This window comes from Salmo trutta, chromosome 22 (genome assembly GCF_901001165.1).
Source record: "Salmo trutta chromosome 22, fSalTru1.1, whole genome shotgun sequence".
Taxonomy (NCBI): Eukaryota; Metazoa; Chordata; class Actinopteri; order Salmoniformes; family Salmonidae; genus Salmo; species Salmo trutta.
In genome coordinates, this window is record NC_042978.1 from 12,641,395 (window position 1) to 12,660,212 (window position 18,818).

The 18,818-nt window shown below is 41.9% G+C and overlaps 1 protein-coding gene across 1 annotated transcript in view; it reads right to left on the reverse strand.

Annotated features, from left to right (window-relative positions):
* LOC115158949 (microtubule-associated serine/threonine-protein kinase 3) overlaps positions 1-18,563 on the reverse strand; it is a 51,074-nt gene extending 32,511 nt beyond the window's left edge. Inside the window, exons 1-3 of the mRNA XM_029708387.1 lie at positions 18,233-18,563; positions 9,391-9,480; positions 527-615 (exon numbers count right to left, since the gene is read on the reverse strand). Coding sequence (XP_029564247.1) covers positions 527-615; positions 9,391-9,480; positions 18,233-18,279 — 226 coding nt within the window. The 5' untranslated portion in view covers positions 18,280-18,563. The remainder of the gene's footprint in view (positions 1-526; positions 616-9,390; positions 9,481-18,232) is intronic.
* Positions 18,564-18,818: the final 255 nt, after the last annotated feature.

An 18,818-nucleotide genomic window follows, 5' to 3' on the forward strand; every position in this document is an offset into this window, starting at 1 on the left:
TGACACAAGACATTTTAGCTTTAGATTTTTTATTAATTTGTCAAAATGTCTGAAAACATAATTCCACTTTGACATTACGGGGCATTGCGTGTAGGCCAGTGACACAAAACCTCAATCTAATCCATTTTAAATTCAGGCTGTAACACAACAAAATGTGGAAAAAGTCAAGGGGTGTGAATACTTTCTGAAGGCACTGTATACACTCCCATTGATTCAAATGCTAAAGGGAAACACAAAACCCCACCCCTTTACCGAAGAGACAATGTTTTTATTTTCTGACCAATAAGATCCTCCTTTATTTTCTACAATCAGCACAGCATATATCTAAAAATGCTTTGCGGTCCCAATGATAGCGAGAGAAATCCAAAATACTGATACTTGCACTTGCTATGTTGTAGTAGGACAGCCTACTCTAAAACATTCAAACGTGTCAACATGTAGGAATAGGTCTACGTAGTGTACTACAGGCTACAAAAACAGGCTACATACATTGGAGACAAACTTCTGTTCCTGTGATGGTTCTTACCGGTGTGGACGGAGAGTGGGGAGAGAGGGCGTGACAGAGAGGGCGAAGGTGTCCCCAGGCCAAGACTCTTCCTGTTGCTGCTCCGGCAACTGTGGAACATAAACAGGAACAGAGATGTCAGTCACCAGCTACAAAACACTTCAGTCATCCATCTGGCAGTGCTTCAAAACATGAGTTAGTTCCGCTATTCAAATAGCAATAGGAATAGTTCAAGTGATGTCAACAAAAATGTCTTTAAGCACAGCAAATATACCAGTCTAAGCCAGAGGGGGGGGGGGGGGGAGATCATCAAAAACTGGCTTGTTTAGTACACTATTCTGGGAGGGGCAAAGATGCAATGCTTTCAACGTGAGTAATTGGCTATGACTAGCAAGCAATGCAGGGATTTTTCTGCCATTGAAATCCTTGGGCGGGCCACCTAAGCGTTTTTTGGGGTTGCCTAAGTCCAAACAGTGTAATAAACAAACGTTGTCTAAACGTAAACAACTAAAACAATATATAAAGTATGTAGAACAGATAATGGACAGCTATATTATTTTATCATCTTTGAGAACTAAAAGCTAGACCGTCAGAATTGAAATTTCCAAAAACAATGAATTTAGCAGTATTCATTTTGTTTGAGCAAAAGAACACAGCATTATCTATGACATAATGCATAGAATTGCAGGAAACTAACTTTTAAACTGCAAAACTTATCTCTCAAAACTTCAATATAACCAAAATCAACACAATTGCAAATGGCTATTGTTATTAACTGTGAAGCAACAAAATATAAAGGTGAAACACTTGTATAACAAAACATCCACTATAAATCTACCACTTTGAGCATAGGCCTATGTACATCAACGGGACTCACAGGACTCACAGACAGAGTCAGACAGTTTATTATAAAGACTGTGAGAGGAGGAGTCAAGTAAATCATCTCATCGATTTTAGCAGAATGGGCACCATAAGGGTCAATAAAGGACAGATGAGCATCACTTAGAGTGACCTACAAAGAGAAGAGGCGACATTAGCCGGCAAGTGGCCTAGCAGTTAGAACGTTGGGCAAGGCACTAACGTTAACTCTATAACTGTTTCAGGATCACCGTTGATAACGGCAGACCCTGGCCGTGACCCGACTCTCCAAGGGGTGTCATGCGTATTATTACACATATGTACATGTATGAAATAGAACAAATATCAAATATAAGCACCCATCAAATTATTGTGACTGCCATTGGTCATCCAGATCTATGATGTTTTGCACAGCAGTGAGCAACCCAAAATTCGACGTGAAACAGGAATATGCCTATTTATTCTGCATAGTATCATTGTTTTGACTCTAACAAGGACTGTACTTAGGTAATTCATTATTGAATACACAACTATTTTGTTCCCTTTTTGTTATAACAGTATTATAGACTTAAAACACGAATAACTTATAGGCCTATTTGTTTAGCCTTTCCATAACTATAGTGTAGCCAACGATACATATTCACAATCAGCACATTTTCTAAGCACTGACCACGTTTAGCTGCACGCTCTGAAACAAAAACAATGGGGATAAGACCGCGCATGGCATCAATATCGAAACCAAATGGGAGCCAATGGATGAGCGTCAACATCGGCTATGTTATCACTTACAAAGTAATGGCAAACATGTTTTTATCTAGTTACATTGTTTCTGAATATGTGAAATTGACACAATGCAAGTTGAGGTCAAGCATGTGTCCATCTGGATGGCCATCTACAGACGGGTTATTTCAGAGACTTGTCTGAGAACATCAGCAAGGCCAATACAAGAAAAGATCCTTTAAAAAAAAAATACAAAACACATTAAAAAGGACCATAATTGTCTGCCGTTGAGCTTTGTTCCATAACTACATAAACCAGAACCTCTCCTACCTTTTTGATCGTTTTAGCATTGATCCTGTTACAAAATGAGACTTGTTGTGGGTTGGCACTGCGGTCCAGTAACTTGGATCCGACATGGTGGATGTTGTTTAGAACGAAAAAGAACACACATTCCGATCCAAAATAAAGAATTATTGAATCTCCTTCTAGATGGTAGATACAGGACCCGAAAATGGAACCCACAAAACCACGGGTAGACCCTCCAAACGCCGACGCAGTATGTTGTGCTCCCTGGACTAGCTAGTCCGCGTGGCTATCATTCAACTTCTTCATGACTGAAGAAGCCAGCTTTCAGCGCCACCTTCGTTTTATTTTTGCCTCATATCCAAGCACCTAGGCCTACATCTTCTGCCTGGATAGTGTTCCCGGTGGACATGGGCTAGTCTCTCTGCTGCCAAAACTCCATCGTGACTGATATAGTCTACTACCATAGACACAGTAGACTTTTCACTGGTATTCTGTTCAGCACAAACGATGACGTCACTTCCCTGCATTAATAAAGGAAACCTTTAAAATAAAAGCCGGCATTTCAAAACATTGCAAGGTGGTTACATCTTTCAAAAGATATTACATTTTTATTCATGTCGATTTTTATTGTGCTTATAAGCAAATGCAAGAAGGAATTTATGGAAAATGTTTTAAATATGTAAAACTTGAGACCACTATTGAAAAATACAATGCTCAGACTGGTATGTTGACAACATTGGGCTTTAGTGAAAAACATTTTTGTTGGTGCCTATGTAAAAGTGGGGTTGGGAGCACTCAGTAGGGTCTGTAGAATCTACATTGAACAAAAATATAAACGCAACATGTAAAGTGTTGGACCCATGTTTCATGAGCTGAAATAAAAGATCCCAGAAAATGCACAAAAAGATTACTTTTCTAAAATGTTGTGCACACATTTGTTTACATCCCTGTTAGTGAGCATTTCTCATATTCCAAGATAATCCATCCACCTGACAGGTGTGGCATATGAAGAAGCTGATTAAACAGCATGGACATTACACAGGTGCACCTTGTGCTGGGGACAATAAAAGACCACTCTATAATGTGCAGTTTTGTCACACAGCACAATGCCACAGATGTCTCAAGTTTTGAGGGAGCGTGCAATTGGCAAACTGACTGCAGGAATGTCCACCAGAGCTGTTTCCAGATAATTAAATGTTAATTTCTCTACCATAATCCGCCTCCAACGTCATTTTAGAGAATTTGGCAGTACGTCCAAATGGCTTCACAAGTGCAGACCTCGTGTATGATGTCGTTTGGCCGAGCGGTTTGCGGATGTCAGCGTTGTGAACAGAGTGCCCCATGGTGGCGGGGTGGTTATGGTATGGGCAGGCATAAGCTGCGGACAATGAACAACAATTGCATTTTATCGATGGCAATTTGAATGCTCAGCGATACCGTGACGAGTTCCAGAGGCCCATTGCCGTACCATTCATCCGCTGTCATCATCTCATGTTTCAGCATGATAATGCACAGCCCATGTCGCAAGGATCTGTACATAATTCCTGGAAGCTGAAAATATCCCAATTTTTCCATGGCCTGCATACCCACCAGACTTATCACCCATTGAGCATGTTTGGGATGCTCTGGGTTGACGTCTATGACAGCGTGTTCCAGTTTCCGCCAATATCCAGCAACTTTGCACAGCCATTGAAGAGGAGTGGGACAACATTCCACAGGCCACAATCAACAGCCTGATCAACTCTATGTGAAGGAGATGTGTCGCACTGCATGAGGCAAATGGTGGTCACACCAGATATTGACTGGTTTTCTGATCCACACCCCAACAGATGCATATCTGTATTCCCAGTCATGTGAAATCCATAGATTAGGGCCTACTGAATGTATTTCAATTGACTGATTTCCTTATATGAACTGTAACTCAGTAAAATCTTTGAAATTGTTGCATGTTGCGTTTCTATTTTTGTTCAGTATATACAGTATATGGTGTAATTTCATGGGGCACTGAATAATACGGAGTGTTGCTGGAATTTTACTTCAACCATTCCATAGGTCATAATGCAAATATATATGAACAATATATTGGCTTATAGTGAAAAAATGATTCTGGAGGCATGTATTCTGGAGGCATGTGTTCTCTAAAAATGATTTGTGATAATGATGTAAAAAGCATGTGAAACATCCATCCTCCCGATGAGGTTTCTATGTGAAAATTACCAGAACAATTTGAAATTTTTGCCAAATATCAAAAATCTCCAAAGAAGATTCCAGTACGAGTTAGGGCTATAACTCAAAGTGCTTATCAGACACTCACTAATCATTTAGCAAATTCTGTTGTTCTAGTGAAATGTAGCCCAAATAAAGTAATGGTATAAATAACATTTTCATTTGAACTAAAAAGTTGGTTTTATGTTTGTTTTTTGAGAGTTAAGTGTGCATAGTGCTGCTGGGTATTGAAATAACATGAAATAACACCATATATATATATTCTACAGACCCAACTGAGTACTCCAAACTCCAGTTCACATCAGCACATAGAACAGTTTAGTTTTTTACCTATAAGCCGATGTGTAATGCATATACAGTGATTTGCATTGTGGCCAATGTAATGGGCGAAGTAAAAGGCCTGCAACGCTCCGTATTACTCAGTGCCCCATGAAATGACACCATATATAGATTCTACAGACCCTACTGAGTACTCCCAAATCCACTTTTACATTGGCACATGGAGTAGTTTTTTCAAATGCAGTGCACATATAGAGTTGAAGTCGGAAGTCTACATACACCTTAGCCAAATACATTTAAACTCAGTTTTTCACAATTCCTGACATTTAATCCTAGTAAAAATTCCCTGTCTAGGTCAGTTAGGATCACCACTTTATTTTAAGAATGTGAAATGTCAGAATAATAGTAGAGAGAATAATTTATTTCAGGTTTTATTTCTTTCATCACATTCCCAGTGGTTCAGAAGTTTACATACACTCAATTAGTATTTGGTAGCATTGCCTTCAAATTGTTTAACTTGGGTCAAACGTTTTGGGTAGCCTTCCACAAGCTTCCCACAATAAGTTGTGTGAATTTTGGCCCATTCCTCCTGACAGAGCTGGTGTAACTGAGTCAGGTTTGTAGGCCTCCTTGCTCGCACACACTTTTTCTGTTCTGCCCACAAATTTTCTATAGGATTGAGGTCAGGGCTTTGTGATGGCCACTCCAATAACTTGACTTTGTTGTCCTTAAGCCATTTTGCCACAACTTTTGAAGTATGCTTGGGGTCATGGTCCATTTGGAAGACACATTTGCGACCAAGCTTTAACTTCCTCACTGATGTCTTGAGATGTTGCTTCAATATATCCACATCATTTTTCTTCCTCATGATGCCATCTATTTTGTGAAGTGCAGCAGTCCCTCCTGCAGCAAAGCACCCCCACAACAACATGACGGTGCCACCCCCGTGCTTCACGGTTGGGATTGTGTTCTTCGGCTTGCAAGCCTCCCCCTTTTTCCTCCAAACATTACAATGGTCATTATGGCCAAACAGTTCTATTTTTCTTTCATCAGACCAGAGGACATTTCTCCAAAAAGTACGATCTTTGTCCCCATGTGCAGTTGCAAACCATAGTCTGGCTTTTTATGGCGGTTTTGGAGCAGTGGCTTCTTCCTTGCTGAGCGACCTTTCAGGTTGTGTCCATATAGGACTCGTTTTACTGTGGATATAGATACTTTTGTACCTGTTTCCTCCAGCATCTTCACAAGGTCCTTTGCTGTTGTTCTGGGATTGATTTGCACTTTTCGCACCAAAGTACGTTCATCTCTAGGAGACAGAACGCGTCTTCTTCCTGAGCGGTATGTTGGCTGCATGGTCCCATGGTGTTTATACTTGCGTACTATTGTTTGTACAGATAAACGTGGTACCTTCAGGCTTTTGGAAATTGCTCCCAAGGATGAACCAGACTTGTGGAGGTCTACAATTTTTTTCTGAGGTCTTGGCTGATTTCTTTTGATTTTCCCATGATGTCAAGCAAAGAGGCACTGAGTTTGAAGGTAGGCCTTGAAATACATCCACAGGTACACCTCCAATTGACTCAAATGATGTCAAATAGCCTATCAGAAGCTTCTAAAGCCATGACATCATTTTCTGGAATCTTCCAATCTGTTTAAATGCACAGTCAACTTAGTGTATGTAAACTTCTGACCCACTGGAATTGTGATACAGTGAGTTATAAGTGAAATAATCTGTCTGTAAACAATTGTTGGAAAAATTACTTGTGTCATGCACAAAGTAGATGTCCTAAACGACTTGCCAAAACTATAGTTTGTTAACAAGAAATGTGTGGAGTGGTTGAAAAACTAGTTTTAATGACACCAACCTAAGTGTATGTAAACTTCCGACTTCAACTGTACATACACTTTTGAACGAGAAATTGCCAAGAAACTGAAGATCTCTTACAACCCGGTGTACTACTCCCTTCACAGAACAGTGCAAACTGGCTCTAACCAGAATAGAAAGAGGAGTGGGAGGCCTCAGTGCACAACTGAGCAAGAGGACAAGTACATTAGTGTGTCTAGTTTGAGAAACAGAAGTCCTCAAGTCCTCAACTGGCAGCTTCATTGACCACGTGACTGGGACAATGCTGGGGGAAAAGGCCAAAAAACTGTACAGATAATGCATTCATTAAACAACACTGTTTCACGACACATCAGTGACATGGCAGGAGATGTTTTGACACAATTACTGCTTTGCATACAAGCCAGTGAATTCTATGCGTTACAGCTGGATGAGTCAACAGACGTGGCGGGCCAAGCACAGCTCCTGGTATATGTCCGTTACATTTATGGGGGTCAATTAAGGAAGACATCCTCTTCTGCAAACCACTGGAAACCAGGACAACAGGAGATAATATTTTTAAAGTAATGGACAGCTTTGTGACATCAAATGGACTTTGGTGGTCAAGATGTGTTGGTATCTGTACTGATGGCACAAAAGCCATGACAGGGAGACATAGTGGAGTGGTAAAGCGCATGCAAGCAGATGCTCCCGACGCCACTTGGGTACCCTGCAGCATCCACCGAGAGGCTCTTGCTGCTAAGGGAATGCCTGACAGCTTGAAAGACGTTTTTGGACACTCCAGTAAAGCAAGGCCCCTGAACTCTTGTGTATTTTCTGCACTATGCAATGATATGGGCAGTGACTATGTAATACTTTTACAACATACAGAAGTGCGCTTGTTATCAATGGGCAAAGTATTGACACGTTTTTTTTAATTGAGAGACGAGTTTAAAGTTCTTTACTGACCATAATTTTCACTTGTCTAACCACTTGCATGATGACGAGTTTCTCACACAACTGGCCTATCTGGGTGATGTTTTTTCTCACCTGAATGATCTGAATCTAGAATTACAGGGACTCTCCGCAAATATATATTCAATATGTGGGACAAAATTGAAGCTATGATTAAGAAGTTGGAGCCCTTCTCTGTCTGCAGTAACAAGGACAACACACAGGTCTTTCCATCATTGTATGATTTTTTTGTGCGCAAATTAACTCAAGCTTACGGACAATGTCAAATGTGATACAGCGAAGCACCTGAGTGAGTTGGGTGTGCAATTACGCAGGTACTTTCCCAAAACGGATGACACAAACAACTAGATTCGTTATCCCTTTCATGCCCTGCCTCCAGTCCACTTACCGATATCTGAACAAAAGAGCCTCATCAAAATTGCAACAAGCGGTTCTGTGAAAATTGAATTGAATCAGAAGCCACTGCCAGATTTCTGGATTGGGCTGCGTTCAGAATATCCTGCCTTGGCAAATCGCACTGCTAAGACACTGATGCCCTTTGCAACCATGTATCTATGTGAGAGTGGATTCTCGGCCTTCACTAGCATGAAAACTAAATACAGGCACAGACTGTGTGTGAAAAAAAACTGAAATTCTCTCCAATACAACCCAGCATTGCAGAGTTATGTGCATCCTTTCAAGCACACCCTTCTCATTAACCTGTGGTGAGTTATTCACAATTCTCAATGAACAAATAAGGTTTTATATGCAAGATGGTTAAATAAAGAGCAGAATTATTTATTATTATTATATGATTATTTGTGCCCTGGTCCTATAAGAGCTCTTTGTCACTTCCCATGAGCTGGGTTGTGACAAAAACTCACACTCATTCTTATGTTTAATGAATGTATTGTATAGTGTGTGTGTGGCAGGCTTACAATGATGGCAAAAAAACAACATTTGAGAGTGTGCTGACCCTGGTGCTAGAGGGGGTACGCAGCTGGAGGTTGAATGTTTGAAGGGGTTCGGGACTATAAAAAGTTTAGGAACCACTGGTGTAGAGAAAGAAATTGATGCACAACACTTTAGAGTTGTAAAATAAAGAAATCTTGGTGGTCAAAAAAATAATTTGATCAAACTAAAATGAAATTCAACCAAATGTCATTTCAAAAACTATTACTGGGATATTACAGTTCCTCTGTGAACAGAACTGAACAATATTCTTGGTAGTTTTGCCAAATTATCAGGATACAGATGATTTCTCACTATATGTATTACAATAACCTAGTGCTCTACATAGCATGCTGTATGCTGCTTCGGTTTGCCATATCGTTTTCCTTTCCTCTGCAGTGTACCATTGGGGGTTGCCAGGCAACCACCATAATCCAGGGGACATTTCCTCCGAATGACTTCCAATAGTTAAGACAATTTCTAGCAGCTGCATTTTGCACGTTGCAACATTTTATCTAAACAATATGGTTCAGAGTTTTAACGTTTATTGTTCAACAAATTAGGCAATGTTACTGCGATGAAAAATGTGCTTTCATCAGTGAAATTAAATTAGCAAAAATACTGTCCGTAAATGCAACGTCTGCTTTAAAGCTATCTTCATAATTCCTCACAGGAGCTGTTCTCAAGCCAACCGGCCCATTCTATAAAGTGGGCCTGATGCCCTTGTGTGGCTGTATGTGGCTGTGTGCTGTATGTGGGCTGTCTTTCTTACCTCCAGGGATGTAGGGTTTGTAAGGGGCTGCAGGGGCTGCATGGGCTGCATGGGCTCAGTAGAGTTGGGCTCTGGCAAGTGTGTGACAAACTGTAAGGCAAGACACGGTCACATGGATCAGTGTGCTGACTCAGCACGGTTGCTGTTGCCTACCAGTGCCTGGGTAATGGCTGAGATGCACCCCAAGGTCTCACTTTCATTGGCTGACATTATAGGTCTGTGATAGACACTCGGCAACTGTTTGCAAATGACACCAACTTACTTCCCAGCCGTGTTTTGGGATACTTCTTCCAGATAGTACCTGATTGTATGGATAATAGTCTGTCATCGAATAGCCATTTCAGTGTTCTGTACAAGACACCAGATCGATGTCCAGGGCATGTCACAGTATGATTTTTTGCTCACTTGCTTTCATTTTTTAATTTGATTTAACCTTTATTTAACCAGGAAGGGCTCATTGAGATTTGAAATCTCTTTTTCAAGAGCGTCCTGGCCAAGAAAGGCAGCACCAAGTCATTACACAATTACAGACAGACAACATGAAAACTACAAGTAATCTAGTAAAAACCATAGAATTCACAAGAGTATAAAAAAAATCATAAAACAGCAAATTAAAAACATTGACAGGTCAGGTAATCAGTCTCAAAATCCTTCATCAGTGATTTAAAAACACCAATCGGGACAAGTTCTTCCAGTTTAAAAGTATTTTGTAAGGCGTTCCAAGCTGATGGCGCAGAGTACATAAAAGCCCTTTAACCAAATTCAGTTCGGACATTTGGAACAGGCCTTATTCCTAAAATAAAATCCCAACTTCAGCTTCAATTTTTTTGTAAGTTGTTGAATATGCAATTTAAAAGAAAGGCCTTCATCAATTAAAATTCCAAGATATTTATATGAGGTTGCAGTCTCAATCTGATTGACCTGACAGGTAGTAATAGGTGAAAGGTTCAGAGATCTATTTCTTGCATTAGAAAACACCATTAGTTTAATTTTGTCAGTATTGAGGATAAGCTTCAATTGACACAAGGTATATTGAACAGTATAACAAGCAGTTTGCAAGTTCTGGAAAGCTTTTGTGAGAGACAAGGCACAACAATAAATAACAGTATCACCAGCATAAAAGTGAAGTTGTGCATTTTACACATTTTTGTCTAAATTATTTATATAAATAGTGAATAAGAGGGGACCAAGTACAGAGCCCAGGGGGCACACCATTATAGACAGACAGATAGTTAGCAAACCATGCAACTGCATGCTCCGAAAGACCTACACTCAACAATCTCTGCCTCAGTATGGCATGATCAACTGTATCAAAAGCCTTAGAGAGATCAATACAAAGTGAGACACAGTGCTGTTTTTGGTCAAGGGCTTTAGTGATATCATTTAAAACCTTCATGGCTGCTGTAATTGTGCCATGCTTCTTCCTGAAGCCCGATTGGTATATTGATAAAATTGAGTTAGTATATAAAAACTAATTTAGCTGTTCACTCACAAGGGTGTCAAGTATTTTCACCAGGGGTGACAGGTTTGAAATTGGCCTATAATTATTTTAAAGAGTTGGATCTCCTCCTTTTAAAAGTGGTAGGATAAATGCTGATTTCCAGATCTTTGGAATTTTATTACAATCCAGGGTTAGATTGAACAGATATGTAAGTGGTTCAGCTATGAAATCAGCTGCCAGATTTAAAAAGCAGGGATCAAGAAGATCAGGACCTGCAGGCTTTCTCTGATCTAAGGATTTCAGGGCTTTATGCACCACCTGCACTGAGAATGGCAAAAAGCTAAAAGTTTGACCAGCTCTCGCTGGTTCATCCACACAGGGTTGTACAGAGACAGAAGACACTGAATCAAACAGCCTACCAGATGATACAAAGTGCTCATTGAAACAATTCAGCATTTCAGTTTTGTCATATGCAGCAACAGCAAGCAAGTCCAGCAGCAAGTCCTTCAATACACATGACAGTCATTCATTAACATTACTGTTTCCAGACATAGACTTAATAGCCTTCCAAAACGTTCTAGGGTCATTCAGGTTATCAGTGGTAACAGACATAAAATATTCAGACTTGGTCTTCGTGAGAAGAAAATTACACTTGCTTCGTAACTGTCTAAAAAGAAGCCAATCGGCATCAGAACATGATTTCCTTGCTTTAGCCTAGGCTAGATTACATTCGTGAAAAATACAAGACAGCTCAGAAAAAAACCATAGATTATCCCTCCCTTTAACTCTGAACCTGCGGAATGGGGCATGTTTGTTGACTATTTGGAAAAAAACATCATGAAAGAATTGACAGGCAGTTTCCACATCAGGAATAAGCTCAATCTTGCTCCAGTCAAAATAAAACAAATCATGAAAGAAAGCCTGCTCATTAAAACTCTTCAAATTTCTCTTACGAATAAAGCGTGGGTTTGTCTTAGGAACCTTAGTATTTCTAACGGCAACAACAGCACAATGGTCTTGCTGTTTTCAGTCAAAGCAGAAGTTAAATGAACAGACCTTTCAGACCATTGATTACTTTGGCCTGGTTTCCCCATTAAAAGGTTATTGTCCAAGTCTAGCTCTATAACACTGGTTGTCTGACAGGTCTAGCCTAATGTCCCAATGTAGACACCATCTGAGAATCTAAATATATAGCGTGTCAGATATATACATACCGGTACACAGTTTTATATTTACATTTGACATTTTAGTCATATAGCAGACGTTCTTATCCAGAGCGACTTACAGTTAGTGCATTCATCTTATTAAGATAGCTAGTTGGGACAACCACATATCACAGTCATAGTAAGTACATTTCTCCTCAAAGTAGATATCAGCAAAATCAGAGCTAGTAAGGGGGAAATTACTAAATTGGGAGTGTTAGTTCACAAAATCCTTTTTTATGTGGGGGGGGGGGGGGGTGTCAGGTCTGGGCGTGAGGAGGGGGTAAGGGGGGGGGGTGCTGTGGGACAAAAGACCAGATGTGGCAGAACGGAGTGCTTGGGTTGGGGTGTGTGGTTTGAGTATACCCTAAAAGGTAGGAGGGGCAGTTCCTCTTGCTGCTCCGTAAGCAAGTACCATTTTGTAGTAAATCAAAACTTTGACTGGAAGCCGGTGGAGTGTGTGGAGAAGCAGGGCAACATGGGAAAACTTGGGAAGGTTGAACACCAGGCGGGCTGCAGCATTCTGAATAAGTTTCAGGGGTTTGATGGCACAAGCGGGGATCTCAACCAACAGCAAGTTGCAGTAGTCCAGACGGAAGATGACAACTGCCTGGATTAGGACCTGCGGCACTTCCTGTGTGAGATAGGGTCGTACTCTACGGATGTTGTAGAGCATGAACCTGCAGGAGCGAGTCATTGCTTTGATGTTTGCAGAGAACAACAGGGTGTCCAGGGTAACACCAGGTCCTTTGCACTCTGGGAGGGGGACACTGTGGAGTTGTCAACTGTAATGGAGAGGTCTTGGAGCAGGTAGGCATTTCCCGGGAGGAAGAGCAGCTCCGTCTTGTAGAGGTTGAGCTTGAGGTGGTGGGCTGACATCCAAGCTGAGATATCTGCCAGGCACGCAGAGATGTGTGTCGTCACCTGGGTGCCAGAAGGGGGGAAGGAGAAAAGCAGTTGAGTGTCATCTGCATAGCAATGATAGAAGGGCAGCAGGTAGCCTAGTGGTTAGAACGTTGGACTAGTAACCGAAAGATTGCAAGATCGAATCCCCAAGCTGACAAGGTACAAATCTGTCGTTCTGCCCCTGAACAAGGCAGTTGACCCACTGTTCCTAGGCCATCATTGAAAATAAGAATTTGTTCTTAACTGACTTGCCTAGTTAAATAAAAGTAAAATATCTATTTTTTAATTAAAGGATATGACAGAGCCGAGTGACTGGTGTATAGAGAGAAGAGGAGAGGGCCTAGAACTGAGCCTTGGGGGACACCAGTAGTGAAAGTACATGGTGCAGACACAGATCCTCTCCATGTGACCCGGTAGGAGCGGCCTGCCAGGTAGGATGCAATCCAAGAGTGTGCCAAGCCTGAGACCCCAGCCCTGAGAGGGTGGAGAGGAGGATCTGATGGTTCACTGTGTCGAAGGCAGTGGATAGATCTAGGAGGATGAGAACAGAGGAGAGAGTCAGCTTTGGCAGAGAGAGCCTCCATGACACAGAGAAGAGCAGTCTCGGTTGAATGACCCGTCTTGAAGCGTGACAGGTTAGGGTCAAGAAGATCTTTCTGAGAAAGATAGTGAGAGAATTGGTCAGAGACAGCAGGCTCAAGTGTTTTGGAAATAAAAGCAAGAATGGATACCAGTCTGTAGTTTTCTATGTCAGAGGAGACACAGCCAATGGTCAGGGATGAGTTGATGAAGGAAGTGAGGAATGGGAGAAGGTCAAAATTGTCCGCAGAGAGGGAGGAGGAGGGGGAGGGGGTGGAGGACTAAGGAGACAAGGTGTCGCCTTCAGCGTCAGCTAATGGGGAGCCTAATAAATAAAAAAGCATAGGCTGAGATGAACTCGGTGTTCTTGACCACAGATTGGCAGTTCCATGGAGGGAGGAGAAGGTGGAAAATAGTTTCCTAGGGTTAAAGGAAGAAGCTTGAAATTTAGAGTGATATAAAGTAACTTTAGCAGCAGATAAAGAGGAAGAGAAGGAAGAGAGGAGGGAATGAAAGGATGATAGGTCCTCCGGAAGTTTCATTTTTCTAAATTTTTGCTCAGCTGCCTGCAGCCCTGTTCTGTAAGCTAGCAATGAGTGACTCAGCCATGGAGCAGGAGGGGAGGGCCGAGCCGGACAGGAGGAAAGGAGAGAGTGCAAATCATAGGATGCAGAAAGGGAGAAGAGTAGAGTCAAAGAGATAGAATCAGGAGACAGGAGGGAGAAGGATTTAGCAGAAGGGGGAGATGATAGGATAGAAGAGGAGAGAGTAGTGGGAGAGAGAGAGCGAAGATTGCGACGACTCATGACCATCTGGATAGAGGCTGAGTGGCTATGGTTGGAAGAGAGGGAGACAGAAAAGGAAACAAAGAAGTGATCAGAGACCTGGAGGGCTGTTGAAGTGAGATTAGTAGGCGAACAGATGAGGTCAAGATGAGGTCAAGCATATTGCCTGCCTTGTGAGTGGGAGGGGACTGCGGAAGGTCAAAAGGGGCAAGGAGGGGAAAGAAAGAGTTGGAAAGAAATGAATCAAAAGCAGGCATCAGGAAGTTGAAGTCGCCAAGTACAGAGAGGGGTGGGACATCATCAGGAAATGAGATTATCAAGGTTTCAAGCTCATTGAGGAACTCTCTAAGGGCACCTAGTGGGAAATAGATGGCAACAATGTTAAGCCTGAGTGGATAAGTGACAGTGACGGCATGGAATTCAAATGAGGAGATGGACAGGTGAGAGAGGGAGACAAGAGAAAATGTCTACTTTGGAGAAATGAGTAGCCCTGTGTCACCACCACGACAACCAGATGCAAAATAGCAAAATGAGATCATCTGAAAATAACTAGGTAAGATACTCAAGTAAGAGAGTGGTGTGGAACCTTCCTCTTTTACTTCCTACCTCAAATAACTCAGCAGAACTGTCTTTGTTTCGGCGACGGTCTTAGTTTTGCCACTGACAGCTGCCACTGATAAAACAGGGGAGACTGAATTACTAACACTAATTCCCTTGCGAAGGTGAAGAGCACATAGTCTAGCGGTTAAGAGCTTTGGGCCAGTAATTGGAAGATTGCTGGTTCAAATCCCTGAGCCGGCAAGGCGAAAACAATTGCTGTTCTACCCTTAAGGGAGGCGGTTAACCCCGAAAAACAACTGCTCCCAGGACGCAGATGAGGTGGATGTCGATTAAGGCAGCCCCCATGCACCTCTCTGATTCAGAGGGGTTAGGTTAACTGTGGAAGACACATTTCAGTTGAATGCATTCAGTTGTGCAACTGACTACAGTAGGTATCCCCTTGCCCGTCCTCACCTCCCGGTAGTGATTGTCTAGGAGAGGAGAAACCACTCCCCCTCCAATAGAGCCACTGATTATGAAGACAGCAACAGTCACAAATTTCCATAAACTTTAATCCTGGTTGATATGTCAACAATCATCTGCAAGTTAATAGCAGTCAGCAGTTCACACATAGGGAACACAGACAGCACTTAAAGTAAATGGCCCTAGCTAGCAAAAAGACAACAACTGATTAAGACGTCTTCTAGACCCTCTAGATATTGAATGGAGCCTGAGAAGCTGTTCTTGTGTTTTGAACATACAATAAACTCATGCTGTCCTCTGTATTCTATAGTAGGGGTGGCACAATTACGTTATAACCGTGTAACCGACAGTTATGGGTGAAAACCGTAAAAAAAAAAAAAAAAGTGTCATAACTGTTTTTGTTTGTTTTGTGGAACGAACAGCTGACTGAAGACGGCAAGCCCAGGCATCCTTGCGTTTGAGTCTTGTTTCTGCGATAACATGGATTCTTAACAACGTGATGAAACTTTCTTGCTCCTTGCTGAAACAAGCAAGGTGTTCTAGCAAAAAAGCCTTTGGCTACCTAGGCTGACACCCCCTCCCTGCAGCAGCAGCACACATATACATATCATCTATTTATATGGAAGCACATGCAGTCGGGAGCGGAGGAGAACATTTCAAAATATATATTAAAAAATAAACAATAACCGCCCTCGAAATTCCATGACCGTCACAGCCCTATTCTATAGGAAGACTTGCTATAGAAGCACACCCCAAAACATCCGCCATCTTGCTCACATGTCAAAATATGACCGTTCAGCTATAATACCGTAGCAGGCTGGCCGTCAGAAGTTGCTGACCCTGCTGGAAGGCTGGCTTTATTGATTTTCATGTACAGATCTGTGCTTTGCTATCACAAATGCACAATGTTGATATGGTTTGAGTGCTGCTGCAGCAGAGGGCTCTTCAGATCCAGTGCAGAACATAGCACTGGCTTCTGCAGCAGCGAGATGAGCCTGTTGTCATAGTAATAAAGAGAGATGGTTGGAAAACAAGCCTCTGCACAAAGACACTGCACTGTGCTAACTCATAATTACCTATCACTCACAGTCACGCCTCATCATTTCAAAATATTTTTTTCTCACCCCTCCAACCCATCTACAATGCTCTGAATTAGATTGTTCCACATTGTGTGTCACCTCATTGTTAATCGTTAGATTGCAGCTCTCCACCTACTTAATTAGTGCGTGAGGTGCTATGTTTATATCCAGTAGAGGTAGACGTTTGGGGGAGCTGTATTTGCTGCAACACACAGTCAAACCTGAGAGCTCCCATGTTTTGCTTTCATTTTGTGATAAAAAAAAAAAAACTTTGTGTGAAGCGTTCTGTGAACACAGTGGTTGCTTCGAAAAGGGTCTCTGCAGTGCGCTCATGTTGCTCATCGTGCTGCACCCACAAAACCGGGGGGTCAATACCCTACGCTGAGCCTGTGATCCATGGGAGAGTCAGATTTTGGAGAAAAAGCTCCTACGCTTTATGGATCAGCGTCTAGTGGGCAGCAGGCAGGCAAACAGGCAGCCCCTGGCTACATTGGCTCAGAATGGAGAGTGGGTGGAAAGAAGAGAACTGCTGCAATGCTAATCCTTTGAAGGAGGCAAGAATCACAGTAAAGCGTTTGGAAAATGGGTGCATATTTCCAAAATGACAGACATTTGTGTAGGGAGTGAGTGATATGTGAAACACGTGTTTGACACTGGCCCGAGTCAAAGCTATGTGACATCTTGACAATATTTCTGAAAAGGGCAAATAATCTGTGAGGTAACTTTGAAAAACATCTAGTCTAATGTATTTCTGGATTGAATGTAGACAAATTCCTATCCCCCCCACCCACCAACAAAGTGAGAAGCATCCCTCAAATTCACAATGAGTTTATGATCTGATAATTGGTTCAATTTCAACAAGGTATAGTATATACCAACATGCATAAATTCACCAACATAAATATGCCACGTAGGCTGGCTATAGTAGCTCATCTTGCAGAACTATCTTAAGTCATTGGTCAAATCTCAATAGACAAAGAGACGTTTCTGAGTTCTACACCACGATAATCACTCACTCAATGCGTGTTCAAAACTCCTGCAGCCTACAAGCTGAGTGGGTCTCATTGGGAAACACACTAGGTGTCTGTAGGTTCCATACTGCGTGTTCCATACTGCGTGTTACATACTGCGTGTTCCATACTGCGTGCCAGAAACTGGTTGCAACTGGTAGAGTTGAGAAATACATTGGCACACCACTGTAGCCTGTTGTCTTTTCTTATCAAGCACATACTGTAGGCTAGCTACTATTAGGGCTTCAATCGCTGTAAACTCTCAGAATAAAAGGATTCTTCGGCTGTTCGCATAGGAGAACCAATATTTGGTTCCAGATTAAAAAAAAACTTTTTGAATCGAGGTACAACCATTTTGGGTTCTACCTGGAACCCAAAACGGTTCTTTATGGAACCAAAAGGGTTCGACCTGGAACCAACAAGGGTTCTTCAAAGGGTTCTCCTATGGTGACAACTAAAGAACCCTTTAAAGGTTCTAGATAGCACCTTTTATTCCAAGAGTGTACCATATCTATCAGTTCAAATACTCACAGAAAAATAAGCATGATTTGAGTGCATCAGAGTACAGTAGTCTATAGGGATTGTAGCCTATTATAACATCTAAGACACCAATTGATTATATATAGCCAAACATAGGCTACAGTAGGCCCTACATACATGAATAATATAACATTATATCCAAAGGTGCACTTAGGCTACATTTACTTACCTTAATAAAATATAACTGATTTCCCATGGTTCACCCGACAACATGAATGAATGGTCATGTAGATCAATGTGCATAAGTTATACACTATATAAAAGCATGCAAACTTACTCCAAAGTAAGGGAGGGGATTTTCAGCTTGTCTCTCCTCGACTTCATCCTTCTACGACTCCTGCCAAGAGGGACCTCCGTTGACTGCTGCTTGCACTTCACTTGTCACGGTGCGACACTTGTGATTTTGCGAACAGTTTCTCTATCATCGTGCGGCGGGACCTAAAAAGAACTGTCAAGTAGCTATCGTTTATCAGTGGCTTCAGCACATCGTCACTAACTGGTACAAACACAACATGTCAATGAAGGCAAACTCAACATAGGCAATCCGTTTCTGAAAAGGCGCGCGTCAAGTGTGTAGTCCAAAGCGCACCAGTGAAGAACTGAGGAGCAACAGCGCGGTTGGAACCGCGGTCACCACCAGGGACGGACTTGGACCAGAAATCGGCCCAGGCATTTCTATCACACCAGTGCATTTTTTTCCCTCGAGGCCCACACACCGGTCGATTTTTTTATATCAAGGCCACCAATATTAGCCATATAATTACAATTTTATGGCTAATATTACAAAAAAATAACAACAATTTAGACAGGGCCACCGTGCTAGAAATGGACCAGCCCATCTGGCATTTGCCAGCACACGGTGC